This window comes from Trachymyrmex septentrionalis, unplaced genomic scaffold (genome assembly GCF_001594115.1).
Source record: "Trachymyrmex septentrionalis isolate Tsep2-gDNA-1 unplaced genomic scaffold, Tsep1.0 scaffold29, whole genome shotgun sequence".
NCBI lineage: Eukaryota > Metazoa > Arthropoda > Insecta > Hymenoptera > Formicidae > Trachymyrmex > Trachymyrmex septentrionalis.
In genome coordinates, this window is record NW_017305451.1 from 1441648 (window position 1) to 1462277 (window position 20630).

The following is a 20630-nucleotide window of genomic DNA, read 5'->3' on the forward strand; positions in this document are numbered from 1 at the left end:
AATAGTAAATAGGGTGGGGACGAAGATAGAACTCTATCAATTAAATCAATGATTGTTCCCACTTTTTAGCATAAAGGATGTCTAGAAAAATAATTAAGATGACGAAGACCAGAAAAAGTAGGTTCGTGACCTACCAATTGATACCAATTTTGAACAAGAGAATTTCCTTTTTTAATTAAGCTGACATCAAGAAAATCTAACCTCTCCGCACCTATTTCAGTTGTAAATTTTAATCTGGAATGAAATGATAATTTATTTTGCGCATAATATACAATATAATTATATATTGTTACTCTCTAGTTTGAATAATTGGTCGGACTGATCAAATAATTATCGTCGCGTTTTTAAGTATCAACAATTGTATTGTTTATTAGTGAACCAGAGCGTATCTCATATCAGAGCGTATGATACATATTTTCGTGTCTGCGAGATGACTCCGCGAGACATTTTTCCGCTTCGTAACCGGTCGCGCGCGTGTCTTTTTAGCAATTTTCTACCCAAAATATTATTTTGCATATGTTTATTGTCCGCTTTATGCTTAAAATTTAAATATTTCTGTTACATCATTAAACAAACGTTTAAATGAATCACGAATTACAAATTAATTAGCATACAGATTAAAAGTACATTGCAGTTTGGTTACACTCTGTTTTAAATATGCGATTAATATACAGAAAATTCGACAGTTATAAGAAATTTACGAGTTTACATGGTTTCGGTTTCGCGATCCACGGTTTGTGTATAGCTGTTTCTGAATATATGTGTATGTGTGTCAAGTGTGAATACGTGTGTGCGCGTATGTGTCTATTGTCCCGCATCGTAAATTCAGTAAAAGTAAATACTTGTGACGATGAACTCGCCACACTAGATTTCATATTTGATATATAATTATTTTGCTTTATGTAGTTTACCGATTAATTCACTTTTCATGTTGTAATTTTTCTTTTATCCCAGCGCTTTAGAGAATTTATCCTGAAACGCTAAATAAATAACGAATTCTCTCTCTCTCTCTCTCTCTCTCTCTCTCTCTCTCTCTCTCTCTGTATAATAATATATCTAGATATTGAAATACAGAATACGTGACTAGAAATCTTCAGCTACTTATTCCGCACAGATCGGTTCGATATAGATTTTTTTTATCCTTTTCCATCATAAAAAAAATATCGTTTCATCGAAATCGTGGATGTTACGATACATACTGTATATATATATTACATGCACACCAAATATAAATAAACTGCCTCTGCAGTTATTAGTGCATAAATAATATATTTATATAAAGCGATAGGATATTATTTGCATCTTATCTTATAATATAATTGTATTATTTATACGCTAACAACCGCGGAGGCTCATAGATAATTTACTTATATTTGATTTACTCTTGGAATTTGGAAAAGCTATTTTTATTTTAATTAAGCCTACACGTTACGGAAAATATACAGGACGTTTCGCATTATATCTGGCATTATACCCGGCGAGGGACTTCAACTATGTGAAGCGTGCGCGAATCTCAACAGCGAGGATAAGCGATTCGATGCGAAGGGGGATGTTGGACTATACATTTTAAATGCGGATACGATACACTTTTTTTCTCTCTCGTTAGGCGCTTTTTTCGCCTGTTTCGTAAACACACATGGAGATACGTCTAATGGTGTACGTTTATGCCGCCTCACGTGCTCGCCTGTCATCGCCCGGTTGTACAAACGTTTCTGCTTATACCAAATGCTATTATACTTGCTTCACGCGCTGATTAATTGAGTTAGCGCGTGATTGTTAATCATAACTAACTATTGAGTTGGTTTACCATCATAGAAGTATTTTACATATTTTCAATATACATAATACATCGGATTATATTTTACATATTTTTTTACAGATTTAAATTTATCTACTGGAATCAAAATATGGATGGCACCTTTAAAGATCTCATGTTGTTTCCCTCACTGTGGCTATTGTTTTCTTTGGATCGTAGTAATTTATGGAAGACATAGGTGTTAAATAAATTGCTCATATTCCCATGGGCTAATCTATTATATGATAATCATGGCAGCTGTCCTAATCAGGAGTAAATGACACGAATAAGTAATCGACGTTCATTAATCTCGGTGGGTCCTCGTTTTGTGAACCAGATTCCCGCGGCGCGGTCGTATAGCGGATTCAACGTAGGTGACGGCAGACGACGGTGACATTTTCCTACGATCGTTACCGGAAGTTCATCAAGATGTGACAACGCTACCGTGAAACTCCCGCGCGCTCGTAAAATACTTTCCCAATTTAAATTTGAGCGCGACGATCCCCGGGAACTTTCCGGTTAACGAGCGGAACCCCGTAACTCAGACTGGCGATAAAATACTCTCCGTAATGATGGGACGTAATCGAGAATCACACGAGCTTTCATCTCGATATCCCGAAAATGCACTTTCAAAGAGATTTCGTCGAAGCTGAATCGATCGTTCCTCGGTGAAGTGTCAATTGGTCGTTTTTTCTCAAAACTTCAAAAGCTATTTGTCGCAACCTTTTAATTTTTGATATTTTTGCACTAATGTGCTATGAGAATATTGAAGAGTGCGTTAAAAATTTTTTTAATCGTTACCGTTGGTAATCTTCGCGTCGCGAGTGAAACTTTGAATTACTCGCGTACGATATAAAGCATGCTCATTTCGAATCTAAATTAATAATCTCGAGATTGAAGTGGCTACTTATCGCAGCGATAGGTGGTTTAAAAGTTGTATATCTCGATACTACCAGCTAACGTAACGTGATAGGTGGTACGCGGGAATAAAAGTTACGTAGCAGTAAATTAAGGAGATTTATACATCCCTCCGCGAGGTCGGATTTATCGCGCTTTATACTCTCCCAGCGGAGCTTAACTGATCGACAATGTCGAGCTTACTTGGCGAATATGTCGTACTCAGTATATACTTTCGAAAGATTTCGTATAATCGTCCTCGGAACTTGGTGGTTCTAAAGTCTGCTTTATCTGCGAGATAATGTACGGATTGTCGTATATAGTTTCCCTTCGTTCCGAGGAAGAATAGAAAGACAGAAAATGACGTTAAATAGCTATGAGATACCGTAGAATTCGTAAAGAGAAATTGAACTAACAGTAATGGGATTTAGTAATGAAATGGCACTGTATATTATACGATTATTATAGAATGTTGATTAGGATCTCTCAACTATTATGACATCACGACCATATCTATTGTTCATAATGTGAAGTACTTAATTTGAATTATTTTTAATCATTTCTATAGGTTGCCACTACTTCTATTCAATACATCATTAATTTATAATCAAAACAATGAAGTTAAATAATTTAAGTCAAGAAAATGTAAATTTCACTCAAATTTATTATTTGCTAAATACGTATGTTAATACGGACGTTGTTTACTTTGAATCTAATCATAGAAATGGATTGATTTATATTTTAATACAGAAGTTAAAAATAACAAAATATTTAACTTAAGGAATTATTAAATCAGTACTGCTTTTCTGATATCTAACAATGTACTCTTCGTGAAATTTATTTTGTACTTATAATTATTTTTACAGCTAAAGGATTGTAAAGTTATCCAACTCTCTGCGTTTCAATCCATGAGATAATATCGTATAGTTTTCATCGTTCTGAGGAAAGACGAGATAGGAGGATAAAGCGCGACATTAAACAGCTATTGTAGATATTCGATATCCGAATGAGAAGATTAAACTAACGATATCGAGATTAATTAAAGTCTAGAAGTGAGACTAGGTTATATCGAACAGAGAGATTATTAAATTTCCACTCAAATCATCCAATCGCACAAAAGAAAGGTACAATTTTTTGTAGTTGACAGAGCTTTTTTATTTTCTGACTTTATGTTTCACACAAAAAATTTGACATTTATTATTAACGTTTTATTAGATAATGACTATCCATTAACTTTTATTTTTGACACAGTTATCAACGTATAAAAAATTTACTTAAAAATAAATACATAGTACGTAAAGATTTGGTTGACAATGTCTGTGCGAATGAATCTGCATCTTGGTATCATTTATTCCTTTTCACACAGAAAAATTTAAACGGTTCAATAAAAACGACATCATGGTATCTTTTCATAGTTCTAATAAAATGGGTAAATAAATATCAAAGTACAAAAGGATATTTGTTCCTATACATCTAAGAGCAATGTAGTTTATAAGATTTCGTGTAATAATTGTGATACGTCGTACGTTGGATAGACAATTGAAAACCAGAATTACAGACCATCGTAATCATATTAGACGTAACACTTCTGTCCGTTCTGTCATAACGGAGCACAGGCTGCAGTATGATCATGATTTCCAATGGGACAATGTTAAAATTTTGGTTGAAGAGCCTTGCTATAGGAAACGCTTAATTTCTGAGATGCTCAATATTAAAAAGCAGAAAAATAATTTAAATTTACAAACTGACACAGAAGGTGTTTCCATAAGACATACTCGTATATACCTTTTGTAAATAAATTCGACTTTTCGATATTGACAGTCTGTCTCTTCTCTCAGTCCGTGTTGATCCGTATCAGCGAGCGTACATTATAATCGACATACAATGTCCGTCTTACACATCTGCGTTCCATTAAATTCTGTACGTAATTTTTTAATTGGTTTTCATACTTATATGGACACACTTGCTTGAATAATTTACACATGATTTTTCGTGAGTTTTAATTACTTGTTAGAATTCCGGTATGTTAATTTGATTGTGTTTATTTTTTCGTAGGAAGACTTTTCTTTATCTTTTTTATCAACTAGAACTTTTTCCAAGAGATATGGAACACATTTGACTGTTCAATCGTATGTGAATAATGTCAAGTTCTACATCAAGACTCACCCGAGCTGTTATTATAAGGAATATGCGGGCATTTTCGATAATTAATTTTGTACAGCGATTTTTGTGGTAAGTTATTGTCTGAAGAGGGCTCAATCCGGTAACCGGAAACGTGTAACGTTTTATATTTGAATTTAAACTGAGTTTTTATTATTATTTTTTTCAATTTTACTTTTCTTTATTTGTAACTTATTCTTTTTAATTGTGTGACAATTTAAAAAAAATGTGACTCTTACTTTGCCCTTTATTTAATGTTATTTATTTTATATCAAACGTTATATGATTATTACAAGAGAATGTTTTCAACATTATAATCGAATTTAATTGTGGCACCATCCGATATGATGTGTCATGAACCGCAGAAGCAGCAATTGAGTTTGGAACGTGTTCAAATTTGATTACATTAAGAGCTTCCGCTGCTCTCATTTATTCTCTGTATCTCTCTTTTGTTATTCATAGTTTCAAATTTCGTTGTAACACACTGCGATATGCTAATGCAAACGATCTCAAACATTCCATTATTTGAATTGTAATGTACGTCTATGTACTTTCGAGAGCTCTTATAACTGTCTTCGCAACTAAATGACTGTAAAGCTACATCCGACTCCCTACGTTCTTATCCGTAAGATAATACGTCGCTGGTCGTCCCAGCGATGGATTACCGGTCTTTCTCTCGACAAATTCAAACGGGGAAGACGGGGCGCACGCGATGGCAGAAACACATTAAGTAGCGAGTCGATTGGATAACAAACATTTTATCGCGTTTAATTTTGAGAGTGAGCGCCTCCTCGACGTTAAACTTTAACAGCTTCTTTGGCAATAAATAATATTATGCACGCGAGCGAGGAAGAGCCCGCGGGCGAGTTGAGCCGCGGGCAATTAAATAAAATGTGATACCGTTCGAGTTATGACGGGAATCTTTATAGCTTATGGCCGCGGCGTAACTCCTTAAATCCGGGGGGTATAAAGTAACTTCGCCGTTTATACGTCCATTTATACACGAAACGTGTATTCAACTTCTTGCACGTTGTCTCGAGGCGATTCCATTATAAACGCACTGAAATACGAACTCCAGAGCGCCTTTTATAAAATCTCGAGAGGAGGATCTTGAAATTCTGAAGGGAGTGAGAAAATCTGTAACGCAAATAAAACTAGAATACTAGTACGTAGTAGCAAATGAGAATCAATACAGTTTCCATTTGCAAAGCGTTGCAATGGCAATGGATTTTATCTCGTATAATCTCGTCGAGAAACTTTAAATCCAACAGGGTAACCAGCTTCTTGAGCCAATTTCCCCTGTAAAACCTCGATATCTAAGATTTACGCGCGACGCGTCAATTACAACGTGTTTTATTACAGCCACCGGAACGCAGCGCGATGCGTTACAACCCAACCGCCTTCGCGATTTCGCGACACACCCTCGAAATATTTTATGTCATAAAAATGTTATTAGGCTTCGAGTAAGAGGTATAGGGAGATCGATGTTTAAATAAGATGAAAAGTTCTTTTTATATATGCCCAAAACGCGTGTCGCGTAAAAGCGACTCGTTTCGTAAAAAGAATCTCTCAAAGACGGTACCGGAAATGGCGTACTTCTTCGTATCGAATGATCACTGAAAGATGCGTGTACCCTGGTACTTCACTCGTGTACAATGTCGCGCCTTAACTGCCCCTAAAAATTGTTTGTCTAGGCGACGCTTTAAAGACGCAGCTTATACGATCCATCCTGGCGCCGCTTTTAGCCGGTCCATCTCCCGCTCATTGCTATCATTGTTTAAAGATGGACTTTAAAGCACGGGATATTGCACAGCGATAAAGTTGTCCACGACGGAATGGAGATACGTGCGTGTATAAAAGATAGAACGTTTCCCTCCGTTCCTTAAATAATCTAACTTTTCTTTAAATAATTCAAGAGCTATTTTAGAATTTACGAGATCTAAATTTTGTCAGTATTTGCACAAGTATTTGTTAGAATATTGCATTCGCTCAGATTGGAATACGACCAGAGGTGCACTTGTTGTTGTTCCAACAACAACACTAACAACACCAACAACAACACCAACAACAACACCAACAACAACGCCAACAACACCAATACCAATAACACCAACACCAACACCAACAACAACAACAACAGGAACAGGAACAGGAACAGGAACAGGAACAGGAACAGGAACAGGCACAGGAACAGGAACAGGAACAGGAACACGAACACGAACAGGAACAGGAACTGGAACTGGAACTGGAACTGGAACAGGAACAGGAACAGGAACAGGAACTGGAACAGGAACAGGAACAGGAACAGGAACAGGAACTGGAACAGGAACAGGAACTGGAACAGGAACAGGAACTGGAACTGGAACTGGAACTGGAACTGGAACAGGAACTGGAACAGGAACAGGAACAGGAACAGGAACTGGAACAGGAACAGGAACAGGAACAGGAACAGGAACAGGAACAGGAACAGGAACAGGCACTGGAACAGGAACAGGAACAGGAACACGAACACGAACAGGAACAGGAACTGGAACTGGAACTGGAACAGGAACAGGAACACGAACAGGAACAGGAACAGAAACAGGAACAGGAACAGGAACAGGAACTGGAACTGGAACAGGAACTGGAACAGGAACAGGAACAGAAACAGGAACAGGAACAGGAACAGGAACAGGAACAAGAACAACAGGAACAGAAACAGGAACAGGAACAGGAACTGGAACTGGAACAGGAACAGGATTTGGAACTGGAACAGGAACAGGATTTGGAACAGGAACTGGAACTGGAACTGGAACAGGAACAGGAACTGGAACAGGAATAAGAACAGGAACAGGAACACGAACAGGAACAGGAACTGGAACTGAAACTAGAACAGGAACTGGAACAGGAACAGGAACAGGAACAGAAACAGGAACAAAAACAACAACAACAACAACAAAGACATTCCAGAATTTTGCGTTTGCAATAAGAACACTCGAGAGACCGCTCGCCGATAAAAAATCATGCTCTCGATCTGCAACATCGTACTCTATGAATTCTTAACCAATATTGCTTAATAACGAGGTCAAACCTTAAATGACGTTCGTGAAATTGGGTGAACGCGGAGAAATCTGCTATTCATGCAAGAGCTGCGCACAATGGCTTACATAATTCTTGGCGCCTTCTACAAGAGGGAATCAACTTGAGATTTTCCCAACGTCGTGAAAACTATCTCGTGAACCGGGAACACGTTTCTCTCCACGAATTTCTCATTAAACATTCGTCTCTCATTAAACCAGAGTGCGATCTAGAACTTTAATTCGGCGATGAGGAGTAATTAAGCGACGCGGTGGGAGGACGCGGGTGGTGAGGCACTTTGTTTCGCCGTAAACTGAGTTTAATGACTTCATGTAAAAATACCCCATCGGTTTTACGATGGCTCACCCCCCTTTCCACGGGGTCTTCGTTTTCCTCCTGGGGACGTCTCCTTCGTCTACGACCATAATTTTATAGTTTTATGTAAACTGTATCGAGCCATGAAGCACAGGCTTCTACGACGCTTTGATGGTGATTGGCGTGCACGATGAGATATATAGGATCCTCCGGAGGCTAGTGTTTCCCAAACGAAGAGGAAGGAATACATAAGCACGTGCTTTGTTGAAAGTATTGTTTAGAAAAAATACCAAATATAATTGCCTTACTTTTGCCACAACAATCATCAAACTTTTTGTTTTATTATTTACATAAGTTTAAAAATTTTGTTTGAATTGTTTTCAATGTTTACATTTCTTTGCCATAAGGATTTTTAACACCTAGATAAATATATATATTTTCTTTCTCTTAATATTAAGAACACACAAAAATGTTAATTTAATTTTTTTTATTTTAAAAGAATAATGGCTCTTGAAAATGTTTACAAGTGAAGCAGGTTTGTGTAACGTTATTTTATATATAACCGAATAATATAAAATTTTTAGTTATTTTCCTTATAAGTATTCTGACATATAATTCTTTGCCCTGCTATTTAAAGCTGTTATTGTTGTTGTTGTTATTATTATTATTATTATTATTAAGACTAAAACTGTATTATAAATAAGTGATAATTGTATCGTAACATGTTGCAATATCAGACCAAGTATCGAAATTTGTAGGATGAGATGGTATGAAGTATTATCTGCGAATGTTTTCATATTTCTCTCTGTTTCTCTTTATTTTTCCTTTCCTCTTTTTCTCTTTATATCTTTGTACATACTCGATAGCAAGAGATCAATAAGAGATAATAAACATTAAATTTTATTGCTCGTACACACAGAATTTTTATTTCTATTGCTTGAATTACTTCATTTAAGTAAGAATAAATAGAATTCTTAGCTACTTATGTTATTAATATTAGAAAAAAAATAATTAGACAAACTTTACATCTATTATAACAATGTTTTATCATTATGTTACTATATATTCTAATAATATATTTTATATATTATAAAAGTAGGAATATACAATATACATATTGATTTTTTAATTAAATACGTTATTTAATTATAATTATTTTGTATTTAAATAAATAGTAACGTGTGTTTGCGATCTTTTACAATTCCTGTAATATATACAATAAATGCAGTAATGGTTGAAATATCAATTTGAGCACGTTCGTCCCCAAGCCTTCGATAGCTCAGTTGGTAGAGCGGTGGACTGTAGTCGTTGTGTGTATAGGAATCCATAGGTCGCTGGTTCGAATCCGGCTCGAAGGAATTTTTTTTTGTTCTGAATTTTTTTAAATGTTTTCTTTTTGTGTTAACCCGAATTGTGTATGGCTCTAAACTTAAATGTTAATATAAATATAATAAATAAAGAAAGAAAAATATAGCTATAGTATTAAGTTACTAGTATATGGATGTATATATATAAGATTGCATTGACATATCTTTGAATAAAATTAAGCTATTATTTAATTAAATATGAATATACTTAATATTTTGCTCATCTAATTTTAAACTTTTAACAAGCAAAATGAAAATAGACTCTTCTTATAGTTTTCTCTTAATAAATATTAACTTGCTTAAAAGACTTACATTGAAATATTTGAGAAATTTTGTCAAATGCATTTTCAACCAACATAAAAAAAATTCTTATTGCAAAAATATAAGGTTCCACCGAGATTTGAACTCGGATCGCTGGATTCAGAGTCCAGAGTGCTAACCATTACACCATGGAACCTTTTATTATACAAGCTTTTATTAATGCTCCTATGTTGAATTCCTGTTATTTAAACTTTTAATAAAAATTTCGTCAATTTAGCAAAATTTTAAGGTTCCACCGAGATTTGAACTCGCTGGATTCAGAGTCCAGAGTGCTGACCATTACACCATGGAACCTCTGTTTACTACTCATTTGTATATATATATATATATTGTAAAATCGTAAATTTATTAACTTTTATGCAATAATAATTTTGTGCAAAAATGAAGGTTCCACCGAGATTTGAACTCGGATCGCTGGATTCAGAGTCCAGAGTGCTGACCATTACACCATGGAACCTTTACTTTTGTTGTTAATTTTGTTTTTGTATAACCGGTATATAATTAATATTTTTAATAAAAACTTTGAACCAAAATGAAGGTTCCGCCGAGACTTGAACTCGGATCGCTGGATTCAAAGTCCAGAGTGCTGACCATTACACCACGGAACCTCTGCTTACTGCTCATTTGTATATTGTAAAATTGTAAACTTTTGGCATTTATGCAATAATAATTTCATGCAAAAATGAAGGTTCCGCCGAGATTTGAACTCGGATCGCTGGATTCAAAGTCCAGAGTGCTGACCATTACACTACGGAACCTCTGTTTACTACTCATTTGTATATATTGTAAAATCGTAAATTTATTAACTTTTATGCAATAATAATTTTGTGCAAAAATGAAGGTTCCACCGAGATTTGAACTCGGATCGCTGGATTCAGAGTCCAGAGTGCTGACCATTACACCATGGAACCTTTACTTTTGTTGTTAATTTTGTTTTTGTATAACCGGTATATAATTAATATTTTTAATAAAAACTTTGAACCAAAATGAAGGTTCCGCCGAGACTTGAACTCGGATCGCTGGATTCAAAGTCCAGAGTGCTGACCATTACACTACGGAACCTCTGTTTACTGCTCATTTGTATGTTGTAAAGTTGTAAATTTATTGACTTTTATGCAATAATAATTTTGTGCAAAAATGAAAGGTTCCGCCGAGATTTGAACTCGGATCGCTGGATTCAAAGTCCAGAGTGCTGACCATTACACTACGGAACCTCTGTTTACTGCTCATTTGTATGTTGTAAAGTTGTAAATTTATTGACTTTTATGCAATAATAATTTTGTGCAAAAATGAAAGGTTCCGCCGAGATTTGAACTCGGATCGCTGGATTCAAAGTCCAGAGTGCTGACCATTACACCACGGAACCATCCTTTATTGCTCATTTGTATATTGTAAAGTTGTTATTTTTGTAATAATAATTATTTTTGCAAAAATAAAGGTTCTACCGAAATTTGAACTCGGATTGCTGAATTCAAACTCCAGAGTGTTGCATTACACCATAGAACTTCTTATTTATATCTTTGTTATTGACTGATTATTACGCATATTTTATCGAATCGTATAAATGTGGTGCAAAATATAATCTACTGATTTGAATTCAAATTTGAGTCAGAAATGGATTGGTACTATGAATTCTTGATCGGTGATGCTATTTCAGATTTATTACTTCAATATATATAGATATTGTATGTGTGTGAGTGTGTATTTAAAACATAATTATCAAGACACAAATATACAAAGTAAATGAATTAAACAGTTAACAGAAACAAACACAATTCTAATACAGCAAAATTATTTTGTTCATTTTCAAAATTATTTCTGCTACAACTGAGATCCATGTCCCTTAAACACTATTAAGAGTGGTCCAATTCTCCACGAAGGTTTCATAGTTCATGACCAGACGAAAACAATTAATCAGGAACGCACGCGTGCGGTCCTTTGGCCGACGGTCTTGCGGAAACCACTCAAATTAATTTCAAGTCACAGCATATTCTTCGATTTGACATGCTCTCGAGTGACGTCCAATCAGGGCCACCCCACACGCACGCGTGTACACAGCGTATACACAAAAACGACAGCCGACCCACCCCTCTTCGCTCGCGCGCGCAAACCGGAATTCGACAACACCCCCGAGATTCCATTTCTGTTATACTTTTCGTACAATACTTCTCCTTACGGTTCGCTGATCCTTGACTGACAGGATACCCGTGACACTTGCGTGCAGGACAATCGGGGGTACCATAAACGCAGCGTGCTGTAACGCACAGTGGGTCCACAGTAGGTGCGGCAACATCGTACGGGATGACAGCCGAGTGAGCAAGTGCCATTGTGAAATCACTTTTAGATTCGATTTCGGAGATGATTCAGAACGATGGTACGATGCGTCTCTCAAATCACTATGCGCTTTTTTTTTTATTTTCCGGAACCCCAATTATTAACGATACGATAAACGTGATGGAATCATGCTATGATATCATTTAACCTTATTGAGTTATTTATTTATATTGACAAACAATATATTAATTGTATCTATTAAATTATATATATCGTCGTTTATTATTGAAAACCCTAATTAAGTCTACTTTATTCTAATATCATACTATAGTTTAGTAAACTTTAATTTAATAACATAATTTTAATCTTAATTACATAATTACGTTAATAATTGATTTGAAATACAATGCTAAATTATTACAAATTGTACAAACTAAAATAAATAAATTATCTTTTACGATAAAATAAATAACTCTTTTTTTTTCATTAGAAAAGGATTTGATTGCTCTTTTTTCAATCAATATGTATAAGCAGGATGCTCGATTTATTTATATTTCATTCTATCTTACAACTTTATTTTCTCGCCACGTTTGCTCAGCTAGTCCTGCGCGCAATAATTCTCTAAGGGTAGTACCGCGTTATCCCGATCTACGATCTTATATCTTTATGGTTTTAACGATTTGCGCATAAGGGATTCTCTTTTTTTAAATCTCTCGTTCGATTGAAGGAAAGAACACAGAAATATCGTGTTTCCGCGAGGTACTTCCCTCGGTTTCTCTTACCCTTGTGCAAATTCGCTTTATCGTCGCGATCGCCGTAGAAAGCCTCGCGCCCCTTCGTACCGACACGGGAAGACTTTTCGTATGTACACTTATTTCACGCTCGGTGGGACAACAAGACTCGAAGGGAACATCCTTCTCTCTTCATGAAGTGCGCCAAATCGAAGAAAGTCGAAGTGGAATCTTTCGGTGCAAGAACCGTGATAAATTTGAGCGGTAATATACTTTCGAAAATGGATAAAAGAGACTTTAAAATCTGAAAGAGTGGAGACTTAAAAAATGAATAACAAAGAGACTACAAAATTTGAAATAACAGCTATGTTCAGAAGACAAAGCCGCTCAGTGAGCACTCAGTGAATCTTTAATATTATTGGCTTTTACACTTATTTAGATCCAGAGAAAAATTGAAGGCAAGAACACAAACATTAAAAAATCGCTGAGCACTTACTGAGCTGTTTTCTGTTTGTCTGCTGAAAATGCAACTATCGTTTAAAAAAGTAACTCTAGAAATCATACACATATAATAAAGATAGACTACTGAATAACTCCATATAAAAATGTTGCATTTAAAAAAATCTGCTTTATTATTTTGCTATGTTTTTTTGTTCAAAATCAGAGAATTATTATCAATTATTTTTATTAAAATAAATTTCTTTTTTTCTCTCTCTCTCTCTCTCTCTGAATAATGTTCTGATTTCTTGATATAATAATGATAATAAAAATTTTATTAAATTTAATTCGCATTTCTATGTTGTGCGTACTAATTCCTATCTAGCAAGTCTTTTATCTTTTAACAATACTTTACGAGTTTGCTAAAATCAAAATACTTCACTCCGTACGTTATCTCGTATATGTAGAATGACATCAAAGCACAATGACGTAAGTGCTCGGTGACAGAAGATGCATTTCGTCCTAAAAGGCCACAGCTCAAGAGACTCCATCGTCGTTACGTTTTCTCTTTTTCACTAATGAATTCTTCACTCGAACGAATAATTGCTATTTCGCATTATCCTCAATCAACGCGACTGTCCTCGCGCGGATCTCACAGACGAGACGAGGAAGACTGTGATACCGGCGAAAGCAGAGCTGAAACCGCAGCGAGGTTGGGTGGGAGATGCGAAACGGTAGCGAAAAGTGCATCAGTATAGGGGCTTTGCTGATTTACGAGGAGTCGTTGCTAGGAGAGCATTAATATCCGTGACGGAATATTAAACCGCGAGCGTCAATGGGTAGATCTTCAAAGGGATTTTCAGGGTGTCAGAGACGAGGAACGGAATGAGAGAGAGAGAGAGAGAGAGAGAGAGAGAGAGAGAGAGAGAGAGAGAGAGAGAGAGAGCTGCGTCCCCGCAAGATTATGAGATTCTCGTTAAGTGTCATGTGTAAAGAGTTCTTTCATACGCGGCTGAGCCAACCCCTGGATAGCGTTGCTCGTGAAATACCGTCAGATAAAGGTGACATGAAAATTTATCGAACGTGCGGGGTTTTCAGAGATTCGCTTTAAACTCCTCTCCCAATCCTCCTCCGCCCTGATGTCCTGTGTACGATGAAATGTAAGCTGGCTTACTCTGCCAGCGGTTTTACCACGGTAAGCGAAAGAAGAGAAAATTGCGCGAATGGATGCGACTCGGAGCTAAGTTTAAAAAAGCGCTCATTTCATGTGGAATTACTGTGAAATTTTTATCACATTTTTTTAATAGCATTTTCGTAGACTTTGCGCAGTAACGCGTTTATGCAAAAGCGACGGAATCCCATTTGATCGTATATCAGTTTTGCCTCTCGTGATTTTCATTGCATCTTATTTAACTGTCTCGGTCGAATATCGTTTCCTTTCGATGATTTGTATTTCTAATAAGAGAATTGAATCCAATTGAACGTGACACCGCGATGGAAATTTTCACTTCACGCGAAATAAGAATCAGTGACTTTACCCGAAACACGAGTTCGGAAAAAGGAGCTCGGGAAAAGACGGTTAAGATAATGAGATAAGAGAAGCGGACGTGGGATCGGTTCCGGTAATAACGAGGGAGCATTTTTATAACGAGGATCGACGTCGACTGCTTTCTCCTGGGAGAAAAGAAGCGAGACGTTCCTTGCCCGCGTTCCCCATCGTGTACCCTGCCACGTTCCGTCCCCTCGGCGCCGCGCCGGTCGCGGGCGGGAGCGGACTTAATTATCTAATTAATTAACCTCAATCAGAACGATGAGTAATTTCTCGCTCGGGTGACGCCTTTGCCGCCGAGACTTTCCCGTCGCGTTGACTGCGGGGAGCGAATTACGGATGAGCTCACGGCAAATCGATTATGTCCCGTTGCTGACGTTCCGAAACGGTGTGTCTCCGCCGTAGTAGTTCGCACACAAGAGAGGGTGAGTTCCTCTTGCCAGGATCCACGATCCTCCTGGCGATATCCTGCTCTAGGTGGCCGACCAATTTTCCTCCCCCGTCCGCCTCGTCCGCCTTTATCTTTGGCGCTTAGGCCGATCGCACGATAACTCGCTCGTGAAGGGCGATCGTGGCCGTTCGTCCTTCCTGCGGAGTTCAGCGCGGTGAGGCTTGGGTTAATTCGGGGGATTTTGGGTAAAGAAGATAAATGAATGTCCTTGCGAATCGCGATTGACCTTTACTTTGATTATATTCCTACGTATTGTGTTTGTAAAAGAAGAAATAAATATCGTAGTCAGCTAAAAATGGTATTGAATGAATAATAGCGATATGGAAAATCAACGCGTATGGGTTGTGCCGATGGAAACGATTATTTAACATTCCGAAATCAAATGTCGCAAGTTCCAGTATCGTGTTTATTTAACCATTTAAATTCCTGAACAAACCGATTCTCCCCTCGACAAAATAATAACGAACCTTTCGCGGTGGGCTCTCAATTTCTATTCTGACATATCTCAGGTCGCCTTTCCAATCCCGTCTTTTCTCTCCGACAAAAGCAGCCCCCCGAAGCTACCATCCAGCTGCACCCTGCCGTAGCACCGCCCCCGATGTGTAACTGACGTTTTTGACGCGTCAAGTGGTTCCATCGCGCTTCTACCTCGAGGGTCGGTGCGTTTATCGGCAACTGTTTTACATAAACATCCCCGAGAGGGTGATGGATCGGTGAGAGTGAACCTGTGGACGTTGCGCATTGCGACGGGGCGTAAACGCATTGCGAAGATTCCTCTAAGTGATCTCAAGTGTTTTCGTAGTTGATTCGGCTTCTCTCGCGTACCGATATTCACCACCCCGCGTCCGCTCGAAGCTTTTTAAGCTCCGTTTAACCCTGGCCTCGAGGCCCATCTAACTTCGGTATTTAGTTAGTCAACCCTGCCCGCGAGGCGTCATGGGAAACGACAAGTGGCTCAGTCTCGCCCCAGCTAGAGTCTGCCGATGCTCGAGCATATCACCGGCTGTGTACATATTCAGGCGTACATCACGCTGACGCGCATGTGTGCGGTTTGTCGCTGCATGCCGAACGGTCTATATGCCTTTCATGTGATAATCCTTGTGTATTTAATCGGAGAACGTCGATGGAGCCGACTCGGTGCTTGACGCAAAAAGCAAACGATCCCTCGTGGATTAGTTCATAATTTGCTTTGAGCGGAGGGCAGGATGGAGGAGAGAGAGAGAGAGAGAGAGAGAGAGAGAGAGAGAGAGAGAGAGAGAGAGAGAGCTCGAATGTGGCGAACGCGACTTTCAACGAGTGTTTATTTAACAGTTTACATTTTTCTTCCTCTCGACTTTGATTCCTGCCGCTTTTCAATACGAGATAGTTACTCTCGGTCTTGTTTTAAGTTTTCGTTAAATATACATTTTAGATGTCGGTATCAAATCGGTGACGAAAGTGCCCGCATATAGCGTAAAGTTGGATTTAATACTTATGCTATCTTCTCGCGGATCTTCTGATGAGTTGGAGCCGCGAAATAGCACGTTTTAATGATGATGACGTAGCGGTGCTGACGTTTGAAATTTCGGTTCGTAAAATTATAAAGCTCGTCGTTTACAGCAAAATTGCAGTTCGCAGCGAGCTGCTCGCATAATACTTAAAATCCTCGTAGATGAGTGTTGTGAGTTGCGTTGTACAAAAAAAAAAAAAAAAACAGATTATAGATTGCATTTCAAATTGTTACATGTATTTAAGTATGATAAGCATTAGGGACAGTTCGAGAATGTAATACTTATAATAATAGCGAATTATGGCAATGATAAGGATAATTATGATCCCTATGCGTTCTCTGCGCTGTCGCGCTTCCTATCACTTATCGAAATTACTCTCTCTTATCGCGGGAATTATTCGTACCACTCGTGTTGCAACCTCTGCAATCGATAAACCTCTGCGGCTATATGAAGTCACCTGCTTCAACATGCGCTTTCGCGCCTTAATTATGTTTATATGAAGGAGATTACATTATCGCGATCCCGCGAGGTGTTATTATACGAGCCCACGCGAGGGAGATAATATCCCGATAAGGAAAGCTTTTCAGAAGCTACGAATACTAATGCATAAAATATCGCAATTTGAAAGCCTTTAAATGCAAAATGTCAAAAGATTTAAATTGAGTATATATTTTAGAATGGTAGTTTTATTAGTATAATTTTCTAATAAACTAAAAGTTTAAGCGATTCTTATTAAAAAGTGCTTAGCGTGCCAGTATTTGTTAATAAAGTTTTTGATGAGGAGCATTTTGTTCCACGAAGTTTGGCACAGCTTTCTGTGACATTCCACTATTAACGAATAACTCGAATGGCGGATATAAATGAGACACGTTCACACGATGCTGTCAAATCGTCCGGAAATTCTCGTTCCACGTCTTATCGCTCGATTTCGTTTGTTGGTGTGCTCGAGTTTCTCTGATTTTTGTAACTCTTTACTTTGCTAATGGATTGCGCTCTCGAGAATGTTCTCGCAAAGATCGTGCTATTTCTCCCATCTATCGAGATCACATCCAATTTTGAAGTTTATTGATATTTATGATCGTCAGGTAACCTCGTTAAATCAATGTTAAAACTAAATAATTTTACCATGATACTTGCTTTTGACATTTTTTTTCTATCACTTTTTTATATTTGCAGTCGTTTATACGAGCATACATTTTGGATAACTTTTACGTGTGTATCTTGATGTATATTTTGTTCTACGTAGCACTATGGTATGCTAATAACGTAAGTAGTCCGCATAATAAATTATGATTACAAAAGCAAGAAATAAGATACATAGTTAATATACATTTTTCTCAAATGTCTTGTTTTCAAGATATCTTACTAATTCCATACTTTTTACTTGCCCTATAAATATCAATTAATTACACTTATTTAAAATAAATTTAAAAACTAATGTGTGTGTAAGTAACTTAAAGTTAATATATACATATATTTAGTATAAAAGAAATAATGTTCTGATTCTTTTTAAACTTCTAATTAATTTTGATATATTTTTTTATACAATTGTTTTCAAGATAATAAAGCGAATTGAAAGATCGAATCGGGAGATGTCAACAATAATTGCAGAGAACAAGACGGTCAGTTCCATTTTATTTATAAAATTTGTATACTCATTTAAGATCAATTTTCCTTTTGCATAGTTACAATCAATGTCGTCATATTTATGCACTCTTTTTATCAAGAATTCTTTTTAGAAATTAGACAGATTGGTTTTGTTAAAAAACAAGAAGGCAGAATTCGAGGACGCAATCGTAAAAACGGTTAGCAGTATTTCAATTTATTTTTACTTTTTATTTTTATAGTAATATCTATATGTAACGGCATTTACTTTATAGACAAATGCGCAAAAAGAGACTACGAAACACTTAGAAGATGAAGTAAGTTTAAAAGTGAATCGTGTACGCATAAACAAATTCTCAATGTTTAATCATAACCATCGAATTATTATTCAGATGAACAGGCTTAGCACAGAATTAATTACAACATCCGATAAAATTACTGGATTGGAAAAAGTCGTTGAAAAAGTAATGGTCGTCTTTCGATGTCTATTCGGCTGTTAATCGTTTTTACCAGCTTCAGTAATTGTTATTAAATCGTAGATGGTTTTTAGTACAAATACCCGGACAAATTACTTAGCTCAGCCAATGCTATCGAGGGTGACTGTTCAAAAGAATTCGAACAAGTCACGAGTCCGTTCGAGAAGTTCAAGGTAAATTAAATTATTAGTTGTCACGAACACATATTTTAAGACATTAAAGAATAATAAAAAAAACAAACAGTATTAAGCAGAAATATTAATGAAAGAAATTAATAACTGATTGCTAAAAAATATTATGAATATTATGAATATTTAATATTTGTTAATTTTGCCATTTGTTAATATTAAATTAAGATTCTCGAACCGTCATTTCCACCAACTGTACCACCGGAACCTCCGCCTCGGAAGTATGGGATCTTTGTCAGTAGACCGCCTGGGCGGAGAGCGTCGTCTGCAACTGCACCTGCGACTCCGCCACCAAAAATCGGATTCAAATAACAGCGCCTCTGCAGAAGCTTCTTCCGAATCTGTTAATCGATATCGTAAGACATTAATTACACCATAATAATGTTAACAATCTTCAGATATTTATGAATAAACTGTTTATTGTTTTGCTTGTAAAAAAATGAAAACAGAGAAGTGTGTGCGAAAAAAACGTACATATTTATGTTAGTTTATGAAATTCGGAATGTGTCGACGTAGAACTCAAGTATCTGCAATTACAATTTTTAATACATTGTGTTTTTCGCATGAGAACTGAATATAAGCCTTATCATCTGTTTCTTTTATATACATCGTTTTATACGAGATTTTAGATTTTCACATCTCATTCTTCTAGCTTAAATTTTTTTATTATAATAATAATTGCATTATAAAGTAAAATTTCTGTACATTTTCGAAATATATTTTTAAATCGACTTAATTTCACAATTTCTATTTTACAGCTACCAATAAATGTCTTTACAATTATCATGATGGTGATCGAAAAAGACATCCTAAATGGCTATGTACGAAGACGCACTCAAGACGCTCTTCATGTTGCAACATGCGTAAGATTCATATGGATTCTTTAAAAAATGTCACACCTTTTACTAAATCACTATTAGGATTGGCTACTATCTTTCTCCGTGGATATCCGTAAAAATAGAATATTTAAATATATCAGTGACTAAAAGACAAATTTCATAATTTTACTTAACATTTTTATTTTTGCTTTTAAACCGTCATAATGAAACTATAAATGCTATAAATTATTTAATTTTTATACTTTAATATTTATTTTTATAATATTATACATTATTATGACTATAAAAATCATAAATAAAATTGTAATAAAATCACACAACAAATACGTAATCTTATTATTCATATTTTAATTTCCTTTCTTAGATATTAATTCACAAGCTTTAATTAAAATATTACAAACAAAAGCTTCACTTCGTTTGCAATAAACATTACATTAATGTTTTCGCTTGTTACATTTTTTTATTGAACGCTAATACATATTTCATATCATCAATAAGATTAAACTGTTTATCAACTTAATTTAATAATTATGTATTCTAGCTTCAGTCTAAGATTATGTTTTAAGATTGGTAAATAATCGGTACGGTTTATTCGAAATGGACATTTTCTTTTTTTTATTTCAACAAACAGTTATTTAGATACATATCGTATGCAATAGATATGAAATTATGCGCAC

The 20630-nt window shown here is 36.1% G+C and overlaps 2 protein-coding genes and 9 non-coding genes across 13 annotated transcripts; 3 read left to right on the forward strand and 8 right to left on the reverse strand.

The window, feature by feature from the left end:
- The first annotated feature begins 6439 nt into the window (after window positions 1-6439).
- Window positions 6440-7820, forward strand: LOC108749294 (putative uncharacterized protein DDB_G0271606). The gene is made up of 3 exons (XM_018487893.1): window positions 6440-6454; window positions 6993-7643; window positions 7686-7820. Exons 1-3 carry the CDS (start codon window positions 6440-6442, stop codon window positions 7818-7820), a joined length of 801 nt encoding a protein of 266 aa, XP_018343395.1.
- Window positions 7821-9492: 1672 nt separating this feature from the next.
- Trnay-gua lies at window positions 9493-9582 on the forward strand. Its single transcript is given in 2 exon segments — window positions 9493-9529; window positions 9547-9582. It is a non-coding gene; the product is annotated as a tRNA-Tyr (tRNA).
- Window positions 9583-9976: 394 nt separating this feature from the next.
- On the reverse strand, window positions 9977-10048 carry Trnaq-cug. The gene has a single exon. It is a non-coding gene; the product is annotated as a tRNA-Gln (tRNA).
- A 249-nt stretch (window positions 10049-10297) lies between these two features.
- Trnaq-cug lies at window positions 10298-10369 on the reverse strand. The gene has a single exon. It is a non-coding gene; the product is annotated as a tRNA-Gln (tRNA).
- Window positions 10370-10448: 79 nt separating this feature from the next.
- Trnaq-uug lies at window positions 10449-10520 on the reverse strand. The gene has a single exon. It is a non-coding gene; the product is annotated as a tRNA-Gln (tRNA).
- A 78-nt stretch (window positions 10521-10598) lies between these two features.
- Trnaq-uug lies at window positions 10599-10670 on the reverse strand. The gene has a single exon. It is a non-coding gene; the product is annotated as a tRNA-Gln (tRNA).
- An 81-nt stretch (window positions 10671-10751) lies between these two features.
- On the reverse strand, window positions 10752-10823 carry Trnaq-cug. Its single transcript has one exon. It is a non-coding gene; the product is annotated as a tRNA-Gln (tRNA).
- Window positions 10824-10902: 79 nt separating this feature from the next.
- Window positions 10903-10974, reverse strand: Trnaq-uug. The gene has a single exon. It is a non-coding gene; the product is annotated as a tRNA-Gln (tRNA).
- An 80-nt stretch (window positions 10975-11054) lies between these two features.
- Trnaq-uug lies at window positions 11055-11126 on the reverse strand. Its single transcript has one exon. It is a non-coding gene; the product is annotated as a tRNA-Gln (tRNA).
- An 80-nt stretch (window positions 11127-11206) lies between these two features.
- Window positions 11207-11278, reverse strand: Trnaq-uug. The gene has a single exon. It is a non-coding gene; the product is annotated as a tRNA-Gln (tRNA).
- Window positions 11279-17686: 6408 nt separating this feature from the next.
- Window positions 17687-20116, forward strand: LOC108749362. Of its 3 annotated transcripts, none has more exons than XM_018487989.1 (9): window positions 17687-17930; window positions 18022-18111; window positions 18405-18467; window positions 18585-18650; window positions 18726-18767; window positions 18843-18914; window positions 18990-19099; window positions 19283-19470; window positions 19873-20116. In XM_018487989.1, the coding sequence occupies exons 1-9, from the start codon at window positions 17847-17849 to the stop codon at window positions 20067-20069; spliced, it is 912 nt and encodes a 303-aa protein (XP_018343491.1). In that variant the 5' UTR covers window positions 17687-17846; the 3' UTR covers window positions 20070-20116. The 3 variants fall into 3 exon arrangements, with proteins under 3 accessions (XP_018343491.1, XP_018343493.1, XP_018343492.1); XM_018487991.1 differs by having other exon boundaries at window positions 19001-19099; window positions 19873-19947; XM_018487990.1 differs by lacking the exon at window positions 17687-17930 and having other exon boundaries at window positions 18040-18111; window positions 18397-18467.
- Window positions 20117-20630: the final 514 nt, after the last annotated feature.

Coding starts and splice junctions, on each gene's coding strand:
- LOC108749362 (XM_018487989.1), top strand. CDS start 17,847: ATGTTCTCGCAAAGATCGTGCTATTTCTCCCATCTATCGAGATCACAT. Junction 17,931..18,021: donor TTGATATTTATGATCGTCAG/GTAACCTCGTTA, acceptor TTATATTTGCAG/TCGTTTATACGAGCATACAT. Junction 18,112..18,404: donor CACTATGGTATGCTAATAAC/GTAAGTAGTCCG, acceptor ATTGTTTTCAAG/ATAATAAAGCGAATTGAAAG.
- LOC108749294 (XM_018487893.1), top strand. Junction 7,644..7,685: donor AGGAACTGGAACTGGAACTG/GAACAGGAACAG, acceptor GAACAGGAACAG/GAACACGAACAGGAACAGGA.